Genomic DNA, 21,492 nt, shown 5'->3' with positions numbered 1-21,492 from the left:
GGAGAATGGGCCGACTGATTCAAGCTGATAGAAGAGCAACTTTGCCTGAAATAACCACTTGTTACAACCGAGGTATGCAGCAAAGCATTTGTGAAGCCACAACACGCACAACCTTGAGGCGGATGGGCTACAACAGAAGAAGACCCCACCGGGTACCACTCATATCCACTACAAATAGGAAAAAGAGGCTACAATTTGCAAGAGCTCACCAAAATTGGACAGTTGAAGACTGGAAAAATGTTGCCTGGTCTGATGAGTCTCCATTTCTGTTGAGACATTCAGATGGTAGAGTCAGAATTTGGCGTAAACAGAATGAGAACATGGATCCATCATGCCTTGTTACCACTGTGCAGGCTGGTGGTGGTGGTGTAATGGTGTGGGGGATGTTTTCTTGGCACACTTTAGGCCCCTTAGTGCCAATTGGGCATCGTTTAAATGCCACGGCCTACCTGAGCATTGTTTCTGACCATGTCCATCCCTTTATGGCCACCATGTACCCATCCTCTGATGGCTACTTCCAGCAGGATAATGCACCATGTCACAAAGCTCGAATCATTTCAAATTGGTTTCTTGAACATGACAATGAGTTCACTGTACTAAAATGGCCCCCACAGTCACCAGATCTCAACCCAATAGAGCATCTTTGGGATGTGGTGGAACGGGAGCTTCGTGCCCTGGATGTGCATCCCACAAATCTCCATCAACTGCAAGATGCTATCCTATCAATATGGGCCAACATTTCTAAAGAATGCTTTCAGCACCTTGTTGTATCAATGCCATGTAGAATTAAGGCAGTTCTGAAGGCGAAAGTGGGTCAAACACAGTATTAGTATGGTGTTCCTAATAATCCTTTAGGTGAGTGTACATACATACCATTTACCATTTGCAGACCATTTATACCAGAAGAATGTAAGTAGACTTGTAAATTATAAATGAAAACACAGTTTCCATACTAAAGAGGACTGTATGTACTGTATGCTTAGTCAGATGTATTTGCCAAGTAAATAAATGAATATTTTAATATACTAGGAATCTATACAACATAATATTTAACTTGCTAAACTTTTTAACATCTTAGACATGTCATATTAAATTAGTATAACATTTTATAAGAGATGATTTCAAAAGCAAACTCAATTTTGTCTGCCTTGTGTGTAATCTTGTAGTGCAATCAAAAATCCCAAGGCCAATCCTTGGTTTTCTGATTAAAACTGTAGCAAGCTTCCCAAGCAATCTATCAGAATAATTTGATAAAGATACAGTGACCTCTGCTGGAAACATACATACACATAAATCATGTGTGTAGTGACTGACAGGTGCCTACAGGGACAAATGACACCAAACTGAATACACAGAGCTAACACTGCAGTGTGACCGATGAACAACCGTTGCTCACTGGTCATGAATTATGGAAAAAATAGAATTGACATCAAAACTTACAAACATTGATAAAACTGAACTATTATCCTGCCAAGACATGAATATGTGCCTGCAGGCGTTGCTCCTTTTTACACGAAATGTCACTTTCAAACATTGCATATTGAGAAATGTTTAATATTAAAGGGATCATACCCCCCCCTTCCCTCCACACACTCTGACTTTCTAAGACTTTATCAGACAGATGGCTCATGATATGACCCCTTTAAGAGAGATCATAGGCTTCCTTCTCAAGGTTTAAACACAAATAATTATGTGTTAATAATGTATTTCTTTTTCTATACACAGAGTGTAACTGTAATCAGCTGGGCTCCCTGCATGCCCGTTGCAATGACACAGGCTTCTGCCAGTGTCGAGAGGGCACAGCTGGGCTGAAGTGTGAGGACTGTCTCCCTGGATACAGTTGGAAGCAAGGCTGCATGCGTAAGTTACACTTCCTGTACTGTTATCTCACAAAGACATGGATGAAATGAGCTTAGTTATTAAACACACATTCTGTTACTGATGACACCACATGCACAGCAAATAAAGTGTGAATGATCAACATATGATATGAGTAATATGATTGTTGTTTAAAGGTCTTTGTTGTTTAAACAAAGTTTAATGTTTTATGTAGCATAAACCCCAGTCATTTCTGTATAATGGTGCGTTCACGTCATGTCGAAATTACTGTAATTACGAGATGGGAACTTGGTTCTACTCGGAGCCGTTCACGTCCTCAGAACTTGTAAGTTATTTGTTTCTATAGCAACACTTAAAACGGCTTTGTTGTTTATAACAGTCAAACGTTTACCTCTATATGCTTTTGCAAAATGTTTATGAACAAAAAGAAATGCTCCAGGCATCAATGGCATAATAAAATAGCATGTTAAACACAAATGTTCACTACTTTTAACTGTTGAAGCCGCTGCCATATTAATTGTTTTCACATGACGTCACAACGGTCAAGTCGGGGCTTTCGTAGAATTCAGAGTTTACAATTTGTAATTACGAGCTCCAAGAAGACGTGACCACTTTTTACAAGTCGGATTCTCGTTATTATGGTAATTCTGACATGACGTGAACACACCATAAGATCTACTTGAAACAAGAAAAAGATTTAAAAGTCTAATGCAATTTTGCTTCTCAAGTAAACTCATACTAAATTACTGAGTAAGAAAATCGAAGGCTAGAAATCCAACATACTTTTCTACTCTTTAGGCCTATTAGGGTTTTTCCAAAATCCCTAAAGAAAAACCAAAATTATTAAAATGAACTTGTCCTAGAGCTGAGAAGCTACATCCACCAAAATTGGCACAGACCTTCAGACTGTTCTGACTTAATGTGCCATGTCTTTTCTAACTAATCAGACTTGTGGTTTTCCTGAAGCGGGTGTGCATTATTTTAATAATTCAATGGTCCGGAGTCAATTATTCAGCTTATACCATGGTTACCATACCTTAAGGTATCGTTCAGGATTTTATCTCAAGACATTTTCTGGTTTTCGTCCCCAAAACTCTCTTGTGAGTGGAAATATTTTCTTCTGCCACGGATGCAGTGTCTTGCTTTAATACAATCCAAGCCATCGTTGCTAATTAGAAAACGTCACTTTAGAAGTAGCAACAGAGGAAGTGTTGCTTTTCAGCATTTGATTAACAAGGTTTGTGTGTGTGTGTGCGTGCGTGTGCACGCATGTATGTGTGCATGTGTGTGTGTGAGTGCGCGGGTTTGGGTGGTTTAGGAAATTTTTTTAGGTTACAGACTGGCAATTGCAAAGGTATTATGCTCTAAATGTGGTTTATGAGGACATTTCTAGTGTCCCCATAATTCACTTAATAAACATATTAAACTATTTTTTTTTTGATAATGTAAAAATGCAGAAAGTTTTATGGGGGCAGCTTTGGCTCAGGTGGTAGAGCGGATCGGCTACCAGTCGCAGGGTTGGTGGTTAGATTCCCGGCCCACACGACTCCACATGCCGAAGTGTCCTTGGGCAAGACACTGAACCCAAGTTGCTCCCAATGGCAGGCTAGCGCCTTGCATGGTGCTTCTGTCACCACTGGTGTGTGAATGTGAGTGTGGATGGGTGATTGGAACACAGTGAAAAGCGCTTTGGTAACCTCTAAGGTTACAAAAAATGCTATATAAGTGCAGACCATTTACCATGTTAGGGTTAGAATCTAGAGTTTGTACAGTATGAAAATCACTATGTCTATAGAGATTCCTCATAATGATAGCTGCACCAACGTGTGTGTGTGTGTGTGTGTGCACGAGCGTGCGAAACTGAGAGATATCGCTTGTGGAATTACTTTTGTTCAAAGGGGCTTTTGTCAGGAATAACATCACATTGACAAAGTGTAAGTTTAAGTCTTAGCAGCAGCTAGCTTACAATCCCAGTGAGTCATGCAGGTGCGCTGACTTTGCTCCCGAGAGAGTTTGTGTGTGTGCGAGGCAGTGCGGTGCTTTCCACTATAGCTATGTGAGGCTGATTAGGGCGGAATACATTGAAGCACATAAAGTTTCAGATATTAAAAGTTATTTTGGATTTTAGAAACTGTTTTATTGATCAAGTTGCGGGGGGATGGGGGAGGGCTCTATTTGTTAGTCGAGTCTCAGTGTGTGTGTGTGTGTGTGTGAGAGACGAGAGCAAAGAGAGAGAGAGAGAGAGAGAGAGAGAGAGAGAGAGAGAGAGAGAGAGGGAGGGATGTAGCCCAAGGACGCTTTTCAATCGAAATTTAAATAAATTTTTATAGACAAAATTTTGTAGACATTGGTTAAGTACATCGGATAAGAATGACAAACAATGTCTTTGTTTTAATTGGTTATTTTGTTGTGGTCACCTGTAGGGCTCAAGTACTAAATAAGTATTTCATAGCAGTGCGTTTACTGGAATATAATTGCACACCTTAGAAGTCTGTCAACCAATCAGAATCAAGCAATTAACAGACCCGTGGTATAATACAAGTTACAATCAATTGACAGCATTTGTGGCAAAATGTTGATTATTTCGACTCGTTCCATCTTTTCTTTTAAAAAAAGCAAAAACTGATGTTACAGTGAAGCACTATCTATCTATCTATCTATCTATCTATCTATCTATCTATCTATCTATCTATCTATCTATCTATCTATCTATCTATCTATCTATCTATCTATCTATCTATCTATCTATCTATCTATCTACTGTATTTCTTTCTGTATCTCTCTCATTTAAAACTTTTTAAAACTTTCAGACCAGGTTTTTTCAAGCCAGCATCAAAGTGTCTCACAAACTTTACCTATATAGTTTTTGATTTGCTATATATTTATGTCACACTCTGTTGAACATCACACCACTGACTAGAATCTCCTGTCTGTTCTTCCTTTACTGTCTTCCTTCAGCAAACGTGTGTGATGATGAGCTACTGCTGTGTCAGAACGGCGGCTCCTGCATCCAGAACCAGAAGTGTGCATGTCCACCCGAGTTTAAGGGCGTTTTGTGCGAGCAGCTACGCTGTCAGGGTGAGAGAGGGTGTGATGGTGCTTCTGCCTGCTCCCTAAGCACCCTAACACTGCTGCTCTGCCTTCTAACCAACAGCCTGCTTAAAGCCAGCGCCTAGAAACCTGTCTTATTCCTGATATCGATTCTAGTCTACGCAGACCAAAGGGCTGAACCCTGCAGACAGAGAGAAAGAGTGAACGGATCCCGTACAGACCCAGTCTAACGGTGCTGAAATCTGTTTTTTTTTTTTGGGGGAAAGGGCAGCGGCTAAGCTGAGGTCAAAAATGCCTTCACAAGATGTGTGTCTCCTAGCATCACTGATCATCTGAACTCTATACCAAAAACAAAAGAAGTTACATTCAGTTTCAACTCACTCTAACTCACAGAACTCTGCAGATAATGGACAAATATATACAGTAGATGAGGTTTAATTTCTTTTGGCATTTCTACCTTCCTGTAGTTTTGGCGCTCACTGCGATACAAGCACTGCACTTGCTTGTTTTGACGAATGACAAACGTTGATATCACGGAAGCCTACTTATGCCAAGTTATTCTTCTTTTGAAGACTTGTTTTTACATTTTCTTTCATTCCTGCATTTTTCTTGCATTTTATTGTCAAATCCTATCGAGGTATAACAAGTAGATGAAAAGAAGTTTTAATGCTAGTTATGAAGAACGAATGTCTCTATAGCTTGTGTTTGAGATTACATTTCTGGAATGTAGATAGAGTTTTAAACGTTATATTGAACAGATACATAGTATATATCTATCTGAAAGAGAGTATGAAGATATGAATTATTGTATATTATGATTATTATTTGAATATTTTTTGTAGAAAATTGTTATTTTTATTTCAAGTAAATGTCACCATTGTAAAGACATTGCAGTCTTTATTGCAGTGCATATGGTATTCACACCATGGTAAAATTATATTTGATGATACAGCAAAGTGCATCTCTTATATGTTTGAAATATTTCTCCATTCACACCATTACCTAACATTAAATAAAGCATAAAACATTTCATTACATGCACAGCTTTAGCTCAATATAACCCACTCACCATCTTGATACTGGCATGCACTCATCTTTGCAGTTATTCCTTTACTAAGAAGACCATTCAGAACTACTTATTAACACATGCAATATAAATATATTTGTAAAGTCCCACATAAACATAATAAGATAGTGAAATAATTACAATGCACATTTCTTTGGAGGAAACACATTGGCTATGTTCAGGATGAAATACTAGCTTTCTACTCACAGAATACTGCACGTTATACACTGTAAACTGCCTACTTAAAAAAAAGTTATTATTTCATTTTAAGCAGTAGTATGCTACATTATTGTCCTCATCACATTGGATTGCAGCTTTTAAATTAATAGGATTCCGTGCAGTGTGCTCTGTTAAGCAATGCACATTTTGACAAAGAAAATGTGCATAATGTGCACAGAATACATACTATATAGTGCAGAAATAGGAAGAGTATTATGTAAGTATGCTATTCCAAACACAGCCAATGTCAATCAAAGCACATTGCCAAATAGAATGCCAAGTCTAACAATTAAATCTACAGTCTATACAATATAAAAGTCAGCACATCACATATCAGGTTATTTTTCAAATATTTTTCTTGCGTGAGCCTCAAAGAAATGCCAAAATCTTTAGCGGCTCCACTTTTTGATGTATTTCATATTTTCAAATGCTTTACATTCATGATGAGCCAGGGTAAATCAAATACTTTGAAAAATTATTATAAATGAATAAAACCTGACAATCAGAAAGCATAAACAAAAGTGAGTGAATCGTTTTTCTTTAGACTTTGTCCTTCCATATGCAATTTGGTGCTTTAAAGAGATAGCTCACCTAAAAATATGGGTAATTTTGTCATTATTCAATCACACTCATGTCGTTTCAGACTTGTATGACTTTCTTTCTTCCATGGAACACAAAAAGAAATGTTAGGCAGTATGTTAGCCTCAGCTACCATTCCCTTTCATTGCATCTTGACTGAGCATTATATACTGTCTAACATCTTGCTTTGTTTCCTACGGAAGGAAGAAAGTTATACAGGGTTGAACAAAATGAGGGTGAGTAAATGATGACAGAATTTTCATTTTTGGGTAACCTGTCCCTTTAAATGCAATTAGGCAGATGCTTTAATAAGAGCTTACTGTACTGAATATTTAGTCCTGACAACAGCATCTCACTTACACTACAGTCAATGCAGCTAATATCAGTCATTAATATTAGAACATTTTTATTCCTTGAAAGTATCATAAGGTGATTCAGCCATATTTATGTCCACAGACCCAAAATCAAATGTGCTGAGCTGTTTGCATTGCTTTTACCACCAGCACTGATAAAAAAATGTATAAACCCTTAATAACACTCTTATGCTGTCTGGAAACAAATAAATAAGGTTCTACTTCAAGCATGTCTTAAGTACAAACTACCCATAGAAATTGACTGCATGCTACAATATAAGAAAGAACACAATGTGAAAAGTGACAGATCTAGTCTAACAATATGTGTGTCCAACGATAGGAATAAGACTGATAACAAGATTTGCATATATGTAATGTATTTATATTAATTCATTTTAAAGACAGCAAGCTATGAATTTGTGTCACGCAATTAACACTCTAAATTTCAACTGGGGTTACTGCAGATGTAGTGTTATGCAGTATCTTTTCAACTTGATGTTAATTTTGATCATTTTTTTAACCATCTTTTAAGAATTTTATATTATCATACCAATTTCTGTAATTGTATCTATAGGATGATGAGATTTAGAGTGAGACAAGCCAACTAAAGCCACAAAACATCTCATAATTTATAATATCCATACTTAATGATGTTTGTGCTGATGTTTTCCCACAATGATTATATCACTTCCTGGAAGATGATGCCAATAAGGAACTGGCTCCTGTTAGTTAAAGGGATATTACAAAAGACTAACCATATTGTTTTAATTACCAATTAAAACAATATGAACAAGAACACATGTTTTGTTTTGATTAGATAAAGGGAAAAATTAAGAATCACCTGGAATTTTTCTTAATGAAATTACAGATTTTAATTTAATTTAGTTTAATAATTTAATTATTATAATTGTATTATTATTATTATTATTATTATATAATAACATCATTGTTATTATTATTATTATTATTTGAAGTTAGCACCAGGAACAATTCTGTCGAAGGACGTGTTTGACGTCATAAACCTGCGACTATATATCCTGACCGGTGGTGCCGGGACTGACACACGTGGATTTTGTAAACACAGTGTGCAAAATATCAGCAAGTCCACCTTTAGTTGTAGACACTAGTGGTGGGTTTTCTCTAGCGTGTCATTGACAGTAGACAACGGCCCCACCTTGACAGGTGTTACGGTTCAACTGGTTTTCATGTTAACTGGTGACCTTTTAGTTTTACACCAGATGCGAACGACCGGCTGCAGATTCGTCGATTTCGAATATGCTTCTGACTCAATATTGTGCTATCCATTAAATCTACACTTTCTACATGATGCTGGCATCATTGTACAGATTAAAATAAATGGTATTATTAGATCAAACGGCAGTAGTACGCAAGATTAAAAGTAAAATTATAACCGAGGTAGGAGATTTGGACTCGGCCATCAATAATATGATCAGCACGGCACTATAACGCCCTAGTCATTTGATACTTGACAGCGACGATATAAACGGGGCATTTGTGTATTTACATAAGTGTGTGTTCGGTGTGAAATGCTGCATATAATCCAGCAGTGCGTCCATGTTAACTTGTGCCTCAGTTTACAAGATAATGGTTTGTCCGACATTGTTTGAAATCTGAACGTCATTTTGTCGTCCAAACGCTTCTCACAAATATTATGCGATTTCATAAAATCAGTAATTGAATGTAAAAACTTCCAACATTAATAAAGCCATACTAGGTTTGTTTGTTATTAGTGTCGACATATGTTCAGTAGGCTTAGGTCTAAATAGTATGGAGATGGAATTGTTTCTTATGAATTCACAAATAGAAAGTTGTTTCACAATTTTTTTTAGGAGATCCACAAATGAATATAAGGAGTTTCACAAAAAAAGTGAATTCACAAATAAATAAAATGAGATTTGCAAATAGTTTGTTTTATTTATAAATATTTATTTTTTAATTCACAAACACTAGTATGTACAGCATTCATTTGTGAAATGCACACATTTATATGTGGATCGCTACATGCGTAAGTCAATTCAGAGTTACAAAAAAAACTTTTTTTTTTTTTTGAAAGTCTCATTTTATTTATTTGTGAATTCACTTTATTTTTTGTGAAACTCCTTACATTTATTTGTGGACCTGATTAAATTTATTTGTGAAAGAACTTTTTATTTGTAAATCTCTTTCCATTTGTATGTTAATATGAAACAAAAATAGCCCCATAAAATAGTGACATTAATGTAGATCATCAACATAAGATCAGAAAAACAAGTAGCCAAAATTACCCATTGTTGCCCATTGTCAACAAGTTTACTTCACTGTCATTTCAGCATTTGATGAAATGGTTTGTCATGTTGGTATACAATAGGTTATTGTGTAGTGTAACTAGCCCGCTATACACTGTAGGATTTTTACAGTCCTTTAAGATAGTTACTTGACACAATGTGCGATACACATCGGTGGTCCTAATCGTCCCAATCAGTGAATGTGATCGTTAATATAATAGAAGTATATAGATCGTTAACAATGAATAGAAGTGAAATGGCAAGATTTGCTTTGAGGAGCATTTTTTTTTCTTTCTTTCTGAAAGTCAGGGCATTTCCATTTCTCCAATATCACTCCATTTTAAAAATTTACAGACAATTAAAGTACATTTATTTAAAGTAAAATAGTTATTAAAATAAAGTTGTAAAGAAAATGCATGATAAACGATAAAAGGGGGGTGGGGGGTGGGGGGGGGGGTCCCTGTTCTTTTCTTCATTTTGTGGCTGTCTTCAGCCAGTCGCGGCCTGTTCTGTATAAGGTCAGCCCGCTTTATGGTGCCTGGAAAAGTCCTGGTTATCCCTATGGCCAGTCACCCCTGGCCAGAGGCTAAAGATCATCGCAAAGCCTATTAATCAGCCGTCTGTGAGCATGTCACACTAAACACTGTAAGATTACCAATATTGCCCTACAACGATAGAAATCCTTTTAGGATTCCCGAAATTTGTCTCAGAAGGCAGAATCATGGTCAAAATCGTATAGTGTGCACTGGGCTTCACTCCAGACTATAACTATTTTTTCAAACCTTTCAAAGCTCTGAAGGGCTTGTGGTGAATGTTGTGGTTAGCCTAAGTACAAGTTAGGATGTGGCAATATTTATGTCTGAATATATTCATAGATATAGATTGTCGTTCATTCAATTACTGACTGGTTTTATGATATCTCATAACATTTGGGTGTAGCGTTTCGACCAGAAAATGACGGTCACATTTTCCACAATGTCATAATCAGAGAAGCTTCAATTTGTAAACTGAGGCACAAGTTAACATGGACACACTGCTGGATTACATGCACCATTATACACTGAAACCTAACCTGAAACCAGCCCAAAACCTGTTGGGTTCTCGGGTCCCATCGGGCCTGGGTCAGGTTGCAGACCTCTAGAAGGTGGTGACAAATTAGTGTCTGGTGTGATATTAGTTAGTCACTGAATCAGCGATCTAAAGAAAATGTTAATCCATTAAGCAAAGAATACTGTATACAAATCCACCATTTGGACTCAGTATGGGTTTAGCTTGGAAAAGTGCGGGGGACAAAATTACATTTTTAAAGAGTGTGGGGAGGTGTCCATCACGTCCCCCACGGCTGCTACGCCCCTGATTGTCATACTGGTCATTATCATTGTTGAGTCCTGACATATATTACAGTTTGCTGGTTAAATCAAAGAGAATAGCAAATTGTATTACTCTGGACATCTTTCCCCACAGAATCCTCATCTAAACCAGAATGCATGGAATAACTTGGAAAAATATACACTAGATAGTAAGGAGAACAAATATTTTGCTTTTATTTTGTATGGCACTCATTTTAGTGCACCCATATTGACAATGGCATTCTACATGTCATGGATATATACAGTCTGTCCATAGCATTTATTTAACTTTACACAAGTGAAACCATATTTCTCGTTCTCAACAACAGTGTTTTTCTTGAACTGTACAGCAAACTAACAAATGAAGTCAGAACCTGGAAATAGCTAAATAAAACTTTAATAATTTTAGAGGCAATTGTACATAAATTGCACAGAACATTTTCTTCAACACAATTAATGACTTGTCATATATTGGTATGTCTTCTGTTCATGAATGTACATGTAGTGAACCAGTCAGTGTTACTGAAACAAACAAAAGATGATGAGATTTTTAGTTCTTGTTTTGTTATTGACATATATAGTAAATGCCAAATATGAAAAAAGATAAATGTTGTCTTTAAAGTTTTACAAAACAGCAGCTCTTTGACTTTCACATAATGTTTGAATGGAGGAAAAACATGGAGGAGGAAAGTGTTTTAATATGCAGCAATATTGCCTTCAAAATGTTAATATGACATGTTTCATTTGCTTGTTATATCTAAATTACTCTGTATCTTAAAGGTGCACTCAGAATTTTTTAATTAATTTATATCATTCACATGAGATTAAGACTCCAGTTTTGCCCGTAGCCTGAGCTTTTTCATTTTACATGCATTTGTGCTACATGACCCGCCAAATACTATAAATTTAATCTTGGTAACCACACCCCCACCCCCACGCATACCATGGCATTGTTAACAGAATTATTGGGTGTGTAATGCCGCGGCCACGCCACAAGATGTCAGTATAAGACCTGCCATTTCAATCAGTGCAGCAAAAAAAGCTGAGTGCGTCTTTAAGATTATTAGCGAAGATGTGTTTTTAAGAAATTGTATGTGTTTTTCAAGCTAATTTCGGAAATCTCCAGCAAACTTCAACAAGTATTCTTAATCATGGGGTTGTGACAACATATATATTTAAATAAATTAAGGAGCTGAACATAATTTAAAACATAAATACAAATAAAATCATAATTCCATACAACAAACAAACAGAGCACACATTTCTGAGAATTGGAGATGTTCAGTATGAGATTTAGCATAAAGTGGTTTGGACTAGCAACTGTTCAAAATGATTCCATTCGTTGGCCTCAAATAAAGGTATTTCATCCTGGAAAATGTATATAAAAAGAAACACTGACAGAAAAACCAGTGGTTTTAAATCTCCTCTCAGCTAACCTCATAAGAATAACAGTTCATTTAAAGGGATAGTTCACAAAAAACTCGAAATGCTCGCTGTCCACACTTCTGTTTTCAAACATTTTCCGAAAGATGCTCCTCCACACTGAAACATATGAAAACACTTAAAACCCCTTAGTGCGCATGCAGAAAACATTAAAACAGTGGCCCCGCGTCATTTCCATGTACAGTCTGAAACGCATTCGTCCTCGCAGTTCCGCATAATCTGTCCGTCACCTTTGAAGGATTGCAATATGACGGTTATACAAAGAAACATTTATCCTTAACAATGCTATAAAAGTGGATAGCAGGCACAACAACCCCGCTACAACACGGGCCACCATCTTGATTGTTTTGGGTTGAATGGATCAGATGACTGCATCAACAAATATGTCATATTTTTGGAATATCTGTTTTCCCTGTCCACACTACAACTTGAAGGTAGCGTTTTCAAATCTAATCACTTGGGAGAGTGTTTTCGAAAAGCTAATTTTTCCCTGGACAAAAATGACGTCTCAGTGTGGAAGGCCAAAACACAACAAAATTCATGCATTTTTAAACAAAAAATAAAACTGTAATATTGTTAACATGGCCTCAATCACTGACATGTTGCTCTAAATATGCATGACTTTCTTTCTTTCTTGAAACTGCGTTTAAAAAAACACCACAACCTCAGTAAAACAATATACTTCACAGCCAATGCAATGACATCATCTGCCCATGACACACTTCACACATTATCTCAAACCATTTTCATCCAGTAGAAGTGCTGAATGTTTTATGCTTTATACTTGCTGCTCTAAATAGCCTTTATAACATGTCCGCAGAAGCAGGTTTTGATTAAAGGGTCCATTCTAATGCTATAGAAAGTGCATATTGTGGAATACAAGATATCATGGGGGATAGACACTGGTTGTACAGTAGGTATGATGATCAATACGGAGTCTGAATACAGCAAGCAGCAAGATTGCTTTTATCCATGTCTTAGCATTGATAGACTGTTTTTTTTTTTTGTGAGCACAGAGCATTAAAGGGATAGTTCAACAAAGAAAGAAAACAAATCTGTCATCATCTACTTACCCTCATGTCGTGGAAAACAAAAGGAGATGTTAGGTAGAATGACAGTCCAAGTCACCATTTACTTAAATTGTATGAAAAAGATTACAGAATAAAATGTTTTGGGTGAACTGTCCCTTTAAATTTTGTGTTCAACTTTGCCCGGTCTAGAAGCAGCACCTGAATTTACAATCGAAGCTTATAGTATTATTTGTATTCTTCTAACACATTACAGCATACCTCAGCACAGGTAATACACACTGTACAAAAAATTAAAATATCTCTTCTCTCTGAAAAGCCAATAAAAATAAAAATAAATGTTAATGAGGTTTATCACCTCCATATAGACTAAAACGTTATCCACATACAAAGTATGCAATGAAATGTGATGTTTAAAGTTCTCTCTTTACCATACAATAATAATAATAATAATAATAATAATAATAATATTTTCTTTTTTTGTGTGTTACTGCTGCCCTGCTGTGAAAAAAGCAACAAAAAAGTTTTAGGAAATGTTTACATGAAATGTACAGATGCATAAAAAAGTGGTTCTGGTCTAATGGAAATTTATAAAATAACACTTTATAAAGTGTTTAAGCAAACAATGACATACCTATGACCGCTTTCAGCATGCTAACTTTGCGAAAGCTAAACCCAAATGGCATCTATGCGCAGATCAAATCTATAGATGACATAAAAATGTTCTTGTGACAAGGGCTATGAATGAAACATCATTTGAATATTCGATTGGACAAAAGATTTTAGCATGGCTAATAATCTAAAACAACTCAAAAAGACTTAATAGCCTTTATATACAGAGTGCACAAACTGGTACAACTTGTTGTTTTCATTGCCAAAGCCAAAGAGTTTCATATGCTTGATATACTGAATTATTTCCGCTCACATACTAAGGACTTTGTAAAGTTAATCTAAACTCATTCAAGTGCCACTTTTCCATATTGTCTCATTGTAAGAGTTCTCCATAGCCCTTGTCCACCATCACTAGGCCTGTGGACCTGTGTGTGTTTGTATCCAGCTAGCAGTTGCTGCTATTCCGGAATTCTCCATTTTCCGTGATCTGCAGCTTAGAAGGGTTTGTGGGAGAGATGCCGTTCCTCGTTTGCATGCTGTAACGGTCCTTAAGTTGAGACAGAGCGCTCATTAGCCGAGTGTTAGCTGCGTCCAGGGATGCGATTCTCTTTTCCTGCGGGGTGCGACCATTAGAGAGGTCAGATGGGAAAAGGTGATTAACAGTGCAATTTCTGATGTTTAATTAAACTCTGTCTACTCCACAATGGATGCAAGGTGACTGGCACTCTCTAAAGCATTCCAGACTAATTATATTGCAATTCCGGTGCAAAATCTATCCGATAAATTCATAAGATTTGAATTCAAATTCATATGGCGACAGCAGTAGTGTCTCCTTGTCTTTATAAAATAAAGCTATGACGTAAAGTGACCCTTTTATGATTTTTATGAGTGAAGCTGGGCATTATCACTAAACTACAAATACATTTGTACCATTTGTAAATACATTAACACCATATAACCTTTGAGACTAATTCATCACAGTACTCCAGATCTGATGTCAGCCCTTGATTGTACATTGTTTTCTACAAAACACAAGAGGGCGCCACGGACCTGCAACCGGTTAGCTGACAAGATTTTTGGTTAACATTTGAATGAATGAATGAATGAATAGGGAAAAATGTACAGTATATTTTGAGATGCTGTAACTGCTCACTATTTATTCACTATTTTATTTATTTTTAATCACTTATTCACTTATTAGATTTCAAGCTGATGAGAGATTTTGTGTCAGAGGAAAAGTATGTCAATGGCAAAAATGTATGGCATATTTATTTTTAAAAAGCATATTTATTTATTATTTTATTCTTAAAAGGTGAAATTAGCTGTACAGGTTAAGATTATGGAATTACAAGTTTAAAATCTCAGATTAAGAAAAAATGCATTAACTCAAAAAAAAAATACAAATCTTTTTCTATTCACCTGGGCTTCGATGATTTTTTGCTTTGAGTCGACGATGGCCTGCATGTCTGCATGATCCTTCTTCAGTTCTTCTTCAACTGACATCAACCTGAAAGATACAGTTGTCACTGGTAATATGCCATGGAGCTTTCCTTGATGGGTTAGAACCTCCAAAATTTCATTTTCCAGATCAGGGTCCATATTTACAAAGATTTTTATCTTAGCACTAGGAGTTCTTCAAAGAGTTCCTAACTAAGAGTTTTTGCTTAAAACTATTCACAAAACTGCAAGATTTACTAAAGAAATGTTAATGTAAGAGTAAGGCGGAGTTGACCTTGTTGTTATGGATGACGTCACATTTTATGAGCATGCTCTTTTAAATGTATTATATATATATATATATATATATATATATATATATATATATATATACACACTGCCTGGCCAAAAAACAAGTCGCGTCCTCTAATATTTCATTGGACCACCTTTAGCTGTGATTATAGCTCAGAGTTGCATTAATTTTGGCAGAGATCTTGTATTGATGACAGGAGAGTCAAACCACTCCTTTCAATGGGGTGAAAATGATTCCTCATGCTCCCTGAACCACTCTTTCACAATTTTGAGCCAGATGAATCTTGGCATTGTTGTCCTGGAATATGCACATGCCATCAGGCAAGAAAAAATCCATTGATGGGATAACCTGGTCATTCAGTACATTCAGGTAGTCAGCTGACTTCATTTTATTGCCACATAACGTTGCTGAACCTAGACCGGACAAATTGAAGCAACCCCAGATCATAACACTGCCTCCAGAGGCTTATACAGTAGCCACTATGCATGATGGGGGCATCACTTAATGCGCTTCCCTTCTTACCCTGACGTGCCCATTTTGCTTCAAAATAGGGTAAATTTGAACTCAGACCACATGACCTTTATCCATTGATCCACAGTCCAATTGTTATGCTCCCTAGCAAGTAATTGTTTTCCAGTTAGCCTCACTAACATGTGGCATTCTTGTGGCCACACAGCTGTTTAGTCCCAATCCTGTAAGTTCTCGTTGCTTTGTGCATGTGGAAATACTCTTACTTTCACTATAAAACATAGCTGCGAGTTCTATGATTTTTTGCGATGTGACTTCACCAAGAGTTTAAGTGATCTCTGATCACAATCATTTAAGATTTTTTTCCAACCACATCTCTTTCACGAAGATGACAGTTCACCACTATCAGATTTTAGCTTTCATCTCCTCAGTTGTTTTCTTTGCTTGATGCAGGCCAATAATTCGCCCCTTCTGAAAGACCACGGGAAACATCTCCAACATGGTTGTTTAAGAAATGAGAAGCTACATACTTCATCAGTTAGGGTAAAATGAATTGTTGCCAGCTGAAACATATTAATCACTGCAGTAATGATCCAATCATTGCTTCTTAAGTATCTACTTATGTAAATCCAAACAGCAACTTTTGATGATATTTTTTTGGATGATGAATATTTGTTCATCATGTATTGGTGCAATGAAACAAGCGTGCATCCCGTCTAGTGCATCAGCTACACCGTGTAGCCCCGCGATGGCCTTGAATGCCACTTTTTTTCTCTGAAGCGAGTGCGCATCCACAGAATAACATATAGCCTAGGCCTAGTATGTATATTAATAGAGACACGCCCCTAGTTTTTAAGAGCTGCTCCAAAATATCCGCATTGAGAGCTACTTGTAGCCTTTACTAGTTACAAATCATCTTTGTTTCAGATGATTCTTCCTTGGGAGATATAAAAATAAACACAAATGAGTCAATTGTTGACATACAGTACAGTAAGAATGTAGAGCTATAAGAATAATTTGGATAGCATAGATCAAATAATTTGGCCTTGAAAGAATTGGATGAGAAAGTTTTGAGTTCATATTGAAATGTCAGACTTTTGATTGCAGACTTTACTATCTTGGTAAATCTGAGCACAGTTGAGACATAGATGAGATCTATTATGAAACACAATATCATTGCTGTCTAGGAGAAACAATTAAGATATTAAAGAGATCACATCACAATTATGATTTCTCTTTCCTAAAGGACACAATCCCAATCCAAACTTTCCTGTTTTCAGAGAATATCAGGATGAGATCTGCTCACCTGGTGATGATGCTCTTCATCTGGAACTCTTTGTCATCCTGCTGCTTGCGTAATTGCTCCTCCGTGTCCTCCAGTCGAGCCTGGTACTCCAAGAGCATCTTCTGGGTCTGGTCGTCCTGACTCTTCATGAGAGATTCATACTCATCCAGCTTCTTAGCAGAAATATGCAGCTTCTCCTGCAGGAGAGCTATCTCCTGCTGATACTGAGGAAAGAGAGAGAAAGAAATACTATTATAGCAGGATTATAGAATAATAAAGCTCTGTGTAAAGGGGGAGATCTATAAACGTGTTAATCATTTCATATGTGTCTGTCTAACTTGGAAAATCCAGCAAGGCTGTATGAAAAATATCTAGTAGACCAAAGAAATGTGCTAGTGAAAAAAGACTTTACAAATGCATGTACTGTAAATGGGTAGTTCAGGATCTTAAACTGCAGCTGTACTGTACATGTAAACAGTGTGAGAAAACTGTTGAAAATGCTTCTATATTCTGTTCTCAATTTCAAATGATATTACCTGCAAAACAATCAAGTGAAGAGATTAACTAAAATCACATGAATTCCAGAATTTCTTATAGTATTTGGGATGTTCCCTTTTTGCTCTAATGTCAGTATGCACTCCAGCTGGCATTACGTTATGATTTAGGTTTTAAATAACAAAGACATGCATGATTTAAGAATGTTGCAAAGGAGTTAGCATGATCAATGTTACGATCAGTAACCTAGTAATAGTTCAAAATCTTTTTTTTTTTTTTTTGCACTTTCAAAATCCTTAAACATCAAAGTCATAGCTTTGTCATAGCTTCATAGCAAAGTCATAGCTTAGCATAGTCATGAGAGTGGTGGTGGCATAGTGGGCTAAAGCACATAACGGTTATTCAGAAGGTCGCTGTTACGATCCCCACGGCCACCACCATTGTGTCCTTGAGCAAGGCACTTAACTCCAGGTTGCTCCGGGAATTGTCCCTGTAATAATTGCACTGCAAGTCGCTTTGGATAAAAGCATCTGCCAAATGCATAAATGTAAATAGCTTGCTAAAGTCACATACATTTTACCACAAAGTATGTTTACAGTAAAAATCAAGATTTTCTTATTGACCGACACTGATTGCTCAAGTCACAAAGTTTAGTTAATGCATTAGGTATCATGATCAAGCAATTAACCATGTATCTACAGAATTTGCTAATCTGTGTTAATGTTAGTTATTAAAAATGCAATTGTTCATTGCTAGTTCATAGTGCATTAACTAATGTTAAATAATACAACTTTTGATTTAAAAACTGTATTAGTATATGTTGAAATTAACATTAACTAAGATTTACAAATGCTTTGTGAGTATTGTTCATTGTTGGTTCATGTTAACTAATGTTATCAAATGTAACCTTATTGTTAAGTGATACCAATACTTTAAAAGACAGACCGAGAGAGAGAGAGAGAGAGAGAGAGAGAGAGAGAAGTGTTTTTATGTTTAATGCAGCTGATCAGAGGAGACTCATTGAGAGCTCATTGCAGACAGAATTATACTGATAGTCTCCAAACTGATTTTAGATTCTGCTTGGCCAAGGGCTTACAGAGACAGAGCTTTTTATTTGTAAAGGAAGAATAAAAAGCAAGATGAACAAGACGAATCTAGTTTCTTCAGGCTTTGCATCTAGACTAAATCTCCATTGTGTAATAAGCTTCTATCCCTTCCGAGGATTCAGAAAAAATTGCTTAAAACGCTGTGCATGCAAGTTCTACTCAGGGAGAGGGTTGAGTATGTGGGTGTGCACGCTCTGTTTGCTCCTCCGGGCTCATCATTCATTAAAGATCAGGCAGACGAGCCCGAACCAGAGTCCACAGAGATGTCTCTTTCACCCCAGCTCACCCGGTTTCAGCTTAATGATTTGAGCTGCTGTCTGTCTAAATTGCAACACTAGAGCGATCAGAAGTCAAATTCATCTAAAGGCCTTTTGAATTTCTGTCTGTTTTCTGAACGTCGTCTACCTGTCTGTGGTTTATATCCGCAGTGCTTTTTCAAACTCTCATCTCAGTTTAAGACAAGGAGTCGTGACTAAGCAACTGGGTCTGAGCTTAAAATATCCTCACATCTGGATGCAGAGAGAGAGAGAGAAAAAAACTTGGATTGTTCTCTTTTCTAGAATTAAAGAGAGGTAATATGTATCAACAAAGAAAGCAGACGGACATCTGAATGTCATTGCATTAGATAACAAAATATCTGCAGACCAATGATGCTAAAGCTTTTTTTTAAACAAACTTCACTTTCTTAGCCATTTTTACCCCGATTTTTGTTCCACGTTTCTTACCCAGACTTTCTTTCTTCTGCAGAACACAAATAAATATTTTTAGAAGGATATTTCTGCTCTGTAGGTCATACAATGCAAGTGAATGGGTGCCAAAATTGACACTCCAAAAAGCACATAAAGGCATTGTAAAAGTAATCTATATTACTCCAGTGTTTTAATTCATATCTTCAGATGTGTCATCAGTGTGGGTGAGAAACAGTTCGATATTTAAGTCCTTTTTTGCTTGAAACTCTTCTCCTTGCCCAGTAGGGGGCGATATGCATGACGAATGTGAATCACCAAAAAAGAAAAAGAAGAATGTGAAAGTTATCTGTATCTCACCAACAACTATCATATCGCTTCAGAAGACATTTAACCACTGGAGTCTTATGGATTATTTTATGCTGCCTTATGTGATTTTTGGAGCTTCAAAATTCTGACAAACATTCACTTGCATTGTATGGACCAAAAGAGATGAGAAATTCTTGTAAAAATCCTCATTTGACTTCAGCAGATAAAAGAAAGTCATTCACATCTGGAATGAAAGAAGGGTGAGTAAATGATGAGAGAATTTTCATTTTAGGGTGAACTATTTCTTTAAGTGTCCAAATGCTTTTTGCAGTGACTGTACATTAGGACTGTATATTAGTCTTTTTGAGGAAATAAACAGTATGTCTGCAGTATTTTTTGCATATGCCATCAAAACTGACCTAAAAACATTATGTTTTGCACTACCTTATTGTAGCTCTCATTATTACCTTTTCAGTTTGTGTGAGATCTTCTTTGTTTGGAAAGTCCTCCCGGTGCTTCGAATCTGGGTCAATTCCTTCCTGCTCCAAGTATTGCACATTCATATTCAGCAGCCATGCAGCAGTGCGGTCCAATGCATTTGGATTCACAGGAGATGGAGCCTAATAAAAGTCCATAAGAAAACATACACAGACATCCGTCAACTTTGTAATGTGGCACACGTTGAGACAGTTCACATGAATCACTGTTAAATTTGTTATTATTAATTATTAGCTGACAGTTTCCAAAAGCAGTACTGCAGTGTGACTTAATCTATACGCTATCTAAATTGTTTTAAATAGCATATTGCTAATTCTTATATGATTATTATGCAAGCCGCTTTTATAATTACATATTAAGGTGATATCTGTACTGAAGTTCTGTTTAAAATGAACTATTGAAGGCAAAAAGGCAATTAAAATTTGTGAGCAGTCAATGAATCCAAGTGTGGAGTGAAGGGGGGCAGGGCCGGGTCGTGCGCCCGGTCCCCAATCGGCCTGATGAGGCGTGCGAGGGATAAAGGCGGCCGGTGACGATGGTTCGAGAGAGAGAGAGAACCTTGTGCATTTTTACATGTTCAAAAAACATAATTTAGGATGATTTACAGTATAAGGTGTTTTCCTCATGGGGGAAAAATGTCCCCACAACATCAAAAAGTTCGGCTTTTACTATCCTTAGGGGGACATTTGGTCCCCACAAAATGATAAATAGACACACACACACACACACACACACACACACACACACACACACACACACACACAGCTTAAAGAGAGTGGGAGAGTAGCCTAAAGGTGGACAGAGGCATTAAATGTTGTCTTAAAACTTTTAAAGGTGACAACATCATTTAGGCTGGCTCATATTCTAATGAAGATCCATTTCACCAGACATCAAATGAACACTTTGGACAATCTAAACAGTCATTTAATCACTAGTGCTGTGCCTGAGCTCTGGCAATTAATTCTGCCTGTCTGTTTTGTTCCCTGTTCTCTGACGGTGAGAAGGCTTTGTGTTTGTCTCAACTTAAGAGCCTCGTTTGAGTGTGCCGATGGACCAAAAGACTCATTAACC

The 21,492-nt window shown here is 36.8% G+C and overlaps 2 protein-coding genes across 10 annotated transcripts in view; one reads left to right on the top strand and one right to left on the bottom strand.

The window, feature by feature from the left end:
- Positions 1-6,679, top strand: part of LOC127631292 (netrin-G2-like) — an 83,017-nt gene extending 76,338 nt beyond the window's left edge. For all 5 annotated transcript variants that reach the window (XM_052109375.1, XM_052109378.1, XM_052109376.1 and 2 more), the window contains 2 exons: positions 1,726-1,860; positions 4,798-6,679. In XM_052109375.1, the coding sequence (XP_051965335.1) occupies positions 1,726-1,860; positions 4,798-5,015 (353 nt within the window). In that variant the 3' untranslated portion in view covers positions 5,016-6,679. The remainder of the gene's footprint in view (positions 1-1,725; positions 1,861-4,797) is intronic.
- Positions 6,680-10,920: 4,241 nt separating this feature from the next.
- Positions 10,921-21,492, bottom strand: part of LOC127631287 (disabled homolog 2-interacting protein-like) — a 129,936-nt gene continuing 119,364 nt past the window's right edge. For all 5 annotated transcript variants that reach the window (XM_052109357.1, XM_052109358.1, XM_052109361.1 and 2 more), the window contains 4 exons: positions 20,391-20,543; positions 17,349-17,551; positions 15,244-15,331; positions 10,921-14,437 (listed from right to left, as the gene is read on the bottom strand). In XM_052109357.1, the coding sequence (XP_051965317.1) occupies positions 14,270-14,437; positions 15,244-15,331; positions 17,349-17,551; positions 20,391-20,543 (612 nt within the window). In that variant the 3' untranslated portion in view covers positions 10,921-14,269. The remainder of the gene's footprint in view (positions 14,438-15,243; positions 15,332-17,348; positions 17,552-20,390; positions 20,544-21,492) is intronic.

This window comes from Xyrauchen texanus, chromosome 37, assembly GCF_025860055.1.
Source record: "Xyrauchen texanus isolate HMW12.3.18 chromosome 37, RBS_HiC_50CHRs, whole genome shotgun sequence".
Classification (NCBI taxonomy): Eukaryota; Metazoa; Chordata; class Actinopteri; order Cypriniformes; family Catostomidae; genus Xyrauchen; species Xyrauchen texanus.
The sequence above is the reverse complement of the archived record's forward strand: the minus strand, read 5'-3'. Positions and strand labels throughout refer to the sequence as shown.